Below are 8,910 nucleotides of genomic sequence, written 5' to 3' on the forward strand. Positions count from 1 at the left end.
CCACTCTCCACTGTACATGTTGAGGAGGTTGGGCTCCCCCCACTCTCCACTGTACATGTTGATGAGGTTGGTCTCCTCCCCACTCTCCACTGTACATGTTGAGGAGGTTGGGCTCCCCCCACTCTCCACTGTACATGTTGATGAGGTCGGGCTCCCCCCACTCTCCACTGTACATGTTGAGGAGGTTGGGCTCCCCCCACTCTCCACTGTACATGTTGAGGAGGTTGGGCTCCCCCCACTCTCCACTGTACATATTGAGGAGGTTGGGCTCCCCCCACTCTCCACTGTACATATTGAGGAGGTTGGGCTCATCCAGGTCACCAGCTTGCCAGGTGCTAGTCACTTTTTGTCATCTTGACACAAGCCAGAATCATCTGAACAGGGAACTTCAACTGAGAAAATGTCTCTACCAGATTGTCCTGTGCTGTGGTTTCTTAATGACTGATATGCCAGGGCTCAGCTCACCATGGGAGCAGGTGGTCCTGGGATATATAAAAAAGCAGAACTAAGGAAGCCATAAAGAGCAAGCCTGGCTCAGTGATGGGCTGCAATTGGGACATGTAAGACAAGTCAACCTGTCTTTGGTCATGTGTTTACCCCAGCAACAGAAAGCAGAGAAGGCCACAGGATCTCTGCACCCCCAATGCTGGTCTGCATGGGTGCTAGGGAGCTCAACTGTACCTTGATATTGCACAGTGAGCACGTTAGCCACCAAGCCATCTCCCCAGCCTTTTTACATGTTTTTAATGTGGTGTGTGTGCAGCATGCATGTATGTATGTGGATGGAGGCAGAGGACAGCTCTGAAGGTCACCCTCAGGAATACTATTCATTGTTCTTTTTTCAAGGTTTATTTTTACTCTTATTTACATATTTGTCTGTGGATCTGCTGTGTGTGGACCTGGGGTGAGGGGACATCAGAAAGAGGAACTGGATTCCCTAGAACTGGTGTTTGTGAGTCACCTGTTTGGTGCTGGAAACCCAACTCTGGCCCTCTGCAACAGTAACAAGTGCTCTTAACAACCTAGCCTTGCCCAGGTCCACTTTCTTTGAGACGAGTCACCCCCAGGCCAGGAACACACTAATAGGTTAGAGTAGATGGTCATGATGCCCCAGGACCTCCCTGTCTGCAGCTCCCCAAGGTCTGAATTACAAGCAAGCACCACACCAAGTTTTTTCATATGGCTTCTAGGGACTTGACTTAGGTCTTCATGTTTGCAAGGCAGACTCTACTGAGCCATCCCTTCAGTCCAAAAAATAACACACACGCACATACATGCACAGACACACACACTCACTCTCTGTCTCTCTCTCTCTCTGTCTCCCTCTCTGTGACACTATGGACTGAACTGAGGGCCTTCATGCATGCTAAGCAAGCACTAAGCCCTACCATCAGGACCTCCCTAGACATTTATTTCTGAGTCAAGGTCTCACTTAAGTGACCTTGGCTAGCCTAGAACTCGCTCTGTAACCCAGACTATCACTGAACTCAGTGCTGAGACTTAAGGTGTGTGCTCAGCCCTAGCCCACCCAGCCCCAACCCTTTAAAAGACAAGGTCTCACCATGCAAGCCAGGCTGCCCTTGAACTCTCCACCCCTCTGCTTCCTGAGTGCTGGGGTCTTCTGTCTGACCCCACCAGAATACACTTGATGGAAGGGTCTAACAGTATAAAACAGGGTCCTGACAGCAGCAGAGGCCACACTGACTTGCTAAGTGCACTGCCCAGAGAAGAAAAACAAACAGGTAGAAGGCCCAGGCCTTCTTCCAGGAACTTGCACACTGGTCTCTGCTAGCCCTCCCCAGTGGAACCAATGTCCAGGTGCCTATACGCCATAAGTCATACCTACATCTCCAACCCTCTCCCCACACCTGACCACATAACCCTTCTAGTGTCTGTGTATGCAAATCACTGCCAGGACAAGCATTGTTTAGGCTCCTAGGATGTGCTCCAGAGGGCTGGTCAGAGGAGCAACCAGATGGGACACAGGGGGTGTGATAGTGGACTGTAACTGGGTAATGGCAGGGACATCTTAAAGACATATTTGACCACAAATGAAGGCAGACAGGAGAGAAGCTGGAAAAAGGGAAGGGAGACCCGACAGGAGAAACCAGCTGGGCCTGAATGCAGATATGATGTGGTCTCTGAGACAAGGGGGCAGGGCTGTAACCTCTGTCAGAATAGAGAACAAAGGCCCAGAATCCCAGCACTGGGAACATCTTGGGGGAAACTACCCATCAACACTTATACCCTGCTGGGTGTGGTGCCTGTCAGTGACCTGGCAGGGGCCAGCCCGGGATATATGGCCAGACCCCAGGAAGCCTGCATGGACAAACTACAGATGAAGCAAAGGGAGTTTTCTGAACATGGGGTATGGTCACAGAGTTTTCAACATGACTCTAGAGCAGCACTGCCAGCACCCTGGAGAACACGAGCAGAGGGCCACTGTTAGCTGGAGGCTTCCAAGGCTTCCAAACACTGGTGACCCTATTCCTCTCAGCTACTTCTTGGGAGTTCCTGTTACTTGTAGGCCTAATCTCTACATTCTACGACTTAGAATGAGCCCCTAGCAGTGAGAATCTAGCAGCTGAGCCCTGGGCTGCCTGCCTGACATGAGGTTCTCATATGGGCTACAGCACAGGCAGCACAGTGGCTACTGTGAAAGAACGAATGACCACAGCTCCATCGGGACTAGGATGCAGGCACAAGCCAAAGTAAACAGGAGGTCTCGAGGTGTTGGCAACCTGTGTCCAAAGCACTGCCTAGCAACACTAATTTCCAAAGGGCTGGTGCTTACTAGGGCCACAACACCCTCAGTTAAGAGCTGGACCAGTCATGTCCAGGTCCCCCAGACCTAATCACCTTTGTCCTTCCTGTGCTGAACTCAAGGAGAGACCCACAGCCTGGGGGGCCAGAATCTTCTAGAAATGGTGGTGGTGGTGGGACACCAAGTGGTTGGTGGTTGTGCCATCAACATGAGAAAGGGGCCTAAAGCTGCTGCGGGAGCTCAAGACCAGCTGAGTCCTGAGTACCCTGGTACTATCCATCATCTACAGGCCCTTGCTTGTTCTCTACCTGGATCTCTTGTGCCCATACTTGAGCAAACTCACCTGTTGGTTCTCCAGGAGTAGTGTTGATGGCAAGTGGAACTTGGGTGGAGACACTGCCGTTAACCAGCGTAGCTCACCTCATGCCAGCACCACAAGGCCCTTCTAGCACCATGACCACTTGTTTCATGGATGCCTCTGCACAATCCCCAAATTGGGAGTTACAAGTGACCTTGCTGCCTGGACCCCAAGGAGAGCCCCCATGCAGAGGTGAAGAGCCAGGGCCTGCCCCAAGAAATTTCACTCATCCTGCTGCTGGAGATCAGAAGCCAAGGGGCACAGCAGCCCAAAGCCTCAGAGTGCTACCGGGGTCAGTTAAGCTCAAAAGGAGGCTTCATGCTGCCAGGCCAACTGGCAGAGGGCACTCAGACCCAGAATCCCACTCTAGCAAGCCAGACAAACAGCACAGGGGCATCTCACAGGCTCCTGAGAGGGCTAAGGGGATCTCACAGGCTGCTGAGGGGGCCAAGGGGATCTCACAGGCTCCTGAGGGAGCTGCTCTCTCTAGGTATGGACAAACAGCACAGGGGCATCTCACAGGCTGCTGAGGGAGCCACTCTCTCTAGGTATGGAGGGGCAAAAGGCACAACTCCCCATCCCACAACCCCGAGTGATTCCAAATCCACCACCCACCATCCACTCATATATCCATCAATTCATCCATCTTCCCTGTCACTTATCCATCTACCCATCTGTCTAGTCATCCACCATGCACTAACATAACCATCAACCCAACTATCCATACATCTACCAACCCATCTGTCCATCCACTCACCAAGCTGCCCTCACATATCCATCAACCAACCCATCCATCCATCCATCCATCCATCCATCTATCATCCTCATGGCCAACCCTCAAAAGCTCAGTCAGAGCCTGGACCCAGGAGGTAGTCATTAGCTGTCACTTTTCCTATAGGCTTTCATCTCATTTCCTTGTGGGACTTCTCTCTAACAAATGCCCCTTCCTCTGGGAATCTAAACCACACCCACAGTGTAATAACACCTGTCATCTGGCTCCTGATGGCAATAGCTTGGCATGCATCTGACTTTCACCTCCAGTAAGGAAAAATGTCAGGTCTGCCCCAGTAGCAAAGTTCACACACTGATGGTGAAGGTGCCAGGACCTAGACCTGGACCCAACAGAGCACTGGTGACACAAGACCAAGTCAACTGTGCTCTCTAGAACTAGTTCCAGACAGCACTCCTGGGAAGCAGATAGCCTGGAGCATAAGAGTAACACGCTACCCCTAAGACACTCCACTACAGTGGAAAGCACCTGGCCAAAAGGCAAGACAAGTCTGGAAAACAAAAAATTAAAAAATACATCTAAGTTGGCAGCCCTGGGGCCCAGTCTCCAACCACTGTCACCTCCTTTCTGGGTCCAGCTACTTTCTTCCCTCTGATAAGGCACAATGCTCAAAACAAAGAGATGAGAAGGACGGGGGGTGGGGGTGCGGTGGGGGGGAGGAGACGGGTGTACCGTCTACATGAATATAACAGGTACTGAAAGAAGACTGTGAGGGTGTCTACAACACAAGGAGAGCCACGGTGTGTCTCCTACTCCCTGGACAGGGTACTAGAACTGTTGGCAGCCGCAACTCAGGCGGCAGGCCCCTACCCCTGTCAAGCAGGCCAGCAGAACAGAGTGAGAAAGCCTAAGGCTAGCTACAGAGGACCAGACTTGGCTCCAACTCCAGTGCTTTGCCCACAGCGTCCCTACCAGGACTCCTGTGGGGAGGTGGAACACTCAGGACATCAGGGAAAGAATCCACACTGGCCCCACACCTGAGCCAAAATATCCATTCCCAGAGTGGAACAGTCCCAAACAGGGCCACCGGTGATCACACTGCATCCCTTCTGAGGCCAGGCCAGGGACTCTGGGAAGGGGTTCCAGGTTCTTTGGGAGTTACAACACCCTCCCTAATGATTGCTGGGGAGCCCCACTGGGCTCTCAGACTCTTCTCATCTTTCTAGCATTGTACCCCAAAAAGCCAATTCCATTCCACCCCTCCCCAAAATGAGCAGCAATCCTGGGTATGCCCCTGCTCAACATGGAAATACAATACAACAGACTGCACTGGATTAGGGAGTGAGATGGGCATGGGCGTGAAGGGGACACCCAAGACACTTTCCTGGCCTTCCTGCCCATAGGGAAAATTGGAAGCCCAGAGTAAAAACTACTGCTTCTGTGCTGGCCTCTCTACCAGCCTCAGAGTCACAGGGAAACAAGAGACCAGGATAGGGGCAGGGAAGGCATGCAGGGCTAGCACCCAAACTTGAGCACACTGCTTCCCAGTAAGGCACATATGGGTTCATGGCAACCCCATGGTGGAGAGAGGCTTCGATTCTACCCTGCGTACCCACAGTCCCTTGAGGACAACCACATCTGAGGGCCAGCCCTCCATTCCCTGCAGGAATCTCTTAGGTGCAAGGAGGGCAGTTGCCAGGGTTCCCCTGAGCTGGCACATGCACACCAACACCACAGCACAGCACCACTGGTACACTTCTAGTGCCAGGGTCCTATGTGTTACCCTCTGGTATAGCTGGGTACTCAGTTATGATGGCTACCCAGCATTTAACAGATGCTCCTGTGAGAAGGACTCAGCTTTTCATACTGCTTGGCTGAAACCTAAAAGCAGCCACAGCCGCCGCCACAGCACAGCCACAGCCACAACCACAGCCACAGCACAGCCACAGCACAACCACAGCCACAGCACAGCCACAGCACAACCACAGCCACAGCACAGCCACAGCACAGCCACAGCCACAGCCACAGCACAGCCACAGCACAGCCACAGCCACAGCTGAGCACTGGTAGCTCTTAGGGGTCTTACACCTGACCAGACATGTTCCCCACTGTACCTGAGATTATGACAGCCACACAGCACACCACAGAGAGAATGGCCTCAATCTCTGGGGACTCTATTAAGGACAGGGACTCCCGAGCTTTGGAGTGCAGACAGTGCCAAAGGACAGGGACTTTTTGTGTGCTTCAATCAATGTAGAGCCCAGGTGGCAAGCAGGCTTGCAAACCAGCCTATTCACTAGCCGCAAGTCAGGCACACCAGGGACAAAAGCAAAGCCAACTACCTGACCCAATGATCCTAGGTCATAGGTAGTGGGAAACACAGGAGGTCCCTGCTAGTGTACCTGAAACTACAGTCACATGGCCAAACCAGACAAAGCCGCCTCCATGTCACCAGCAGCTAGGGATGCCCCAACCTGGCCTTACCAACAGCAGAGGAAGCCACCCCCAGAGCCCCACACCTTCCCAGGACTGGTATCCCTAGCAGCTTGGTCTCTTGAAGGGAAGGGGCAGGATAGGATATGACCCTGGGCGAGGGTAATCTGAAGAAGATGGGGAGGAGCTCACATGGTACAGAGGTGGGTGACATGGGCACAAGAAGACCCTCAGGTTTACAAGAACCAACAGGGCTGGTTTCCAAGTGGCAGGGGGCTGCCAACAGGGAGCCTGGGGAATCCACCTGCAGCTAAGTAAGGTTGGAAGGCCATAGGAATGTGAGGTGGAGAGGGAGCAGGGACAGAGGGGAAGGAGAAGGGTTCTATGGTCCATGGCTGCAGCAAAACCAGCTGAGGTCAAGTGAGTCTGCCAGGGTGAGAGGCCTGGATGAGGATCACAGATGGAGAATGGAAACCATCATCTCAGGTGCAAAGCTGCCAAAGCCAAGGGATACAACAGGGTCTCCAGACTCTGAAGGGCTTCTAGGGAACCAGGTCTGAGGCTGCCCTTGGTCTACATCTGAAAAACAGTGCCACTCCTGGGCCCTGGACCCAGAAGAGAGTGGGCAGCACGCTGGATCAAAAGGGCTGAAGACTCTGGCCCAGGCTCAAGATCTGACATGAGGATTAAGTTCCCAGAGGCAAAAGGCCAGAGTCCCAGGACAGAGTGTGGGGGAACCAGATGCTCATGAGGGGAAGAGGTAGAGAGGAGGCAGGCTAGGCAGGAGGCTGGGAAAAGCGACCTGAAGTGGATGTCTTAAATGGAGAGAGGGTGTAGCTAGACAGAGAGCATTCAAAACAGACCTGAAGCTGACCAGTACACTAGCACCTAGTTGGGGGCTTCCTGGAGTTTGAGGAGATTTGGGGTCATGGGCCTAGGAAGAAGGAATCTTCCAAAGAAGGAGACAGGTTCAGGCCATATTTGGGGTGTGTGGCTTCTGAAAGGATATGTGGGGGACCAACCTAGAGTCACTGGAGCTGTCTGTGGAGACTCTCCACAGATTCTGAGCCATGCTAGGGACCCACAGGGGCTGGAAGTCCCACTGAAGTTCTGAGATATATTTCCAAAGATTCTGGGCCAGACAAGGATGCCAGGAGCTGTGGGATGTACTGGAGATCTGAAGCGAGTCTGGCTAGCTTTGGATTCACAAGGGAAGTGAGTCCCCAGCTAGACTGGGTGGCTTTGTAATTCCAATGGGTTCCATTCTCATGCTGGGATTCTAAAAGATTCCCCAGGGGATTTTGGCCAGGATAGGATCCCCACGGTGCTGTGAGTGGCTATGGGATTCCAAAAGTCTTCCTGTTGAGTTGTGGATCAGGCTGGGGATCCCCAGGGTGCTAAGGTAGTACCAAGGCTCTAAGGGGAATCCCAAAGGGTTCCAGGCTTCGATGCCCAGGGTGCTAAATCCCTGGGATCCTGATAAACACTTCAGGAGTCTGTGTGTAAACTGAATTCCTAAGGGGTGCCTCCAGGGACTCTGGAATGAGATGGAGTTCCTAAGGTACTGAAGCCCTGGGTTCCTGAATGATGCCCATGGGGTACTCTGGGATTCTAAAGGGTGTCTCACGGGGCTCTGAGCCAGGCTGAGTCCCCCCAAGATGACGCGGCGGTGTGGATACACTACGCTGGCAAAGAATTCCCCAGTGTGGAGCGAGTGGCATTGGGGTGCTGAGATAGACCCCAAGGAGTTCTGCACCAGACCTGGGGTCGCGATGGGGGAGGGGTGTGTGGGTCACAGTGGAGGAGGGGCATCCCGAGATGGCGATGGGGGAAGGACGTCCCGGGGTCGCGGTGGCTGGAGAAGGGCCCACCCGAATGGGCGCGCGCGAACCGGGTGCCCGCGGGGCCGTGTGCGCTCAGGCCCGGCCACAACGCCGCGCAGGGCAGCCGGGAGGCCAGTCCCCGGGCGGAGGCTCCTTACCTGATTGTCCATGACTGGCGCCCGCCCCGCCCCGCCCCCGGGCCCGCGTCGCTCTCGCTGCCGCCGCTCAGCAACGCCCCGCCGCTCTCATTGTCTGTCGGGGGCCGTCGCCGCCGCTCCGGGCCGCCCGCCCGCCAGCCGCGCTGAACCGGAAACCGCCGCCAGCCCGGGACGCTCAGCGACCACGGGCCCCCAGCCACCGACTCGGGCCCGGCCTCGCCGATGGACAAGCCTCCAAGCCTGTTAGAAGGCCGGGGCCCCGCGCGCGGGGCGGGACTTCCGGGCTGGCGGGGACCCGCCGGGCTACAGTCGGAACGACGAAGCCGCCAGCCAATGGGAAGCAGCAGCCGCAGGGGGCGGGCGGAGGGAGTGAAGGAGGCGCGAGGCGAGCTCTGCGGAGCTGCGCGAGGTGTGCGCCGCACGTGGAGAGGTTGGGCCAGGCCGTGGCGTGGTTCCTGCGCGCTGGGCCCCGAAGCGACTCTGGAGGGAACGTTCCTAAAAAGGCCCCTAAGAGTTTAAGTTCGAGCCCAGCGGAGGGAGGGAGCGCTGGCGAAGTTCGGTGCTCCTGCAGGACCGAGCCGGTGATTAGTTTACCGGTCTGAATCGTGTAAAGCTAGTGGGTTCAGCCCACTTCTCCCTGCCAA

General features: G+C 54.8%; 1 protein-coding gene across 3 annotated transcripts in view; it reads right to left on the reverse strand.

The window, feature by feature from the left end:
- The window catches only part of Mllt1 (MLLT1 super elongation complex subunit), a 45,834-nt gene extending 37,304 nt beyond the window's left edge, over window positions 1-8,530 (reverse strand). For all 3 annotated transcript variants that reach the window (XM_031346702.1, XM_031346700.1, XM_031346699.1), the window contains exon 1: window positions 8,267-8,530. In XM_031346702.1, coding sequence (XP_031202562.1) covers window positions 8,267-8,278 — 12 coding nt within the window. In that variant the 5' untranslated portion in view covers window positions 8,279-8,530. The remainder of the gene's footprint in view (window positions 1-8,266) is intronic.
- Between the last annotated feature and the right edge of the window lie 380 nt (window positions 8,531-8,910).

This window comes from Mastomys coucha, unplaced genomic scaffold, assembly GCF_008632895.1.
Source record: "Mastomys coucha isolate ucsf_1 unplaced genomic scaffold, UCSF_Mcou_1 pScaffold3, whole genome shotgun sequence".
NCBI classification, from domain to species: domain Eukaryota; kingdom Metazoa; phylum Chordata; class Mammalia; order Rodentia; family Muridae; genus Mastomys; species Mastomys coucha.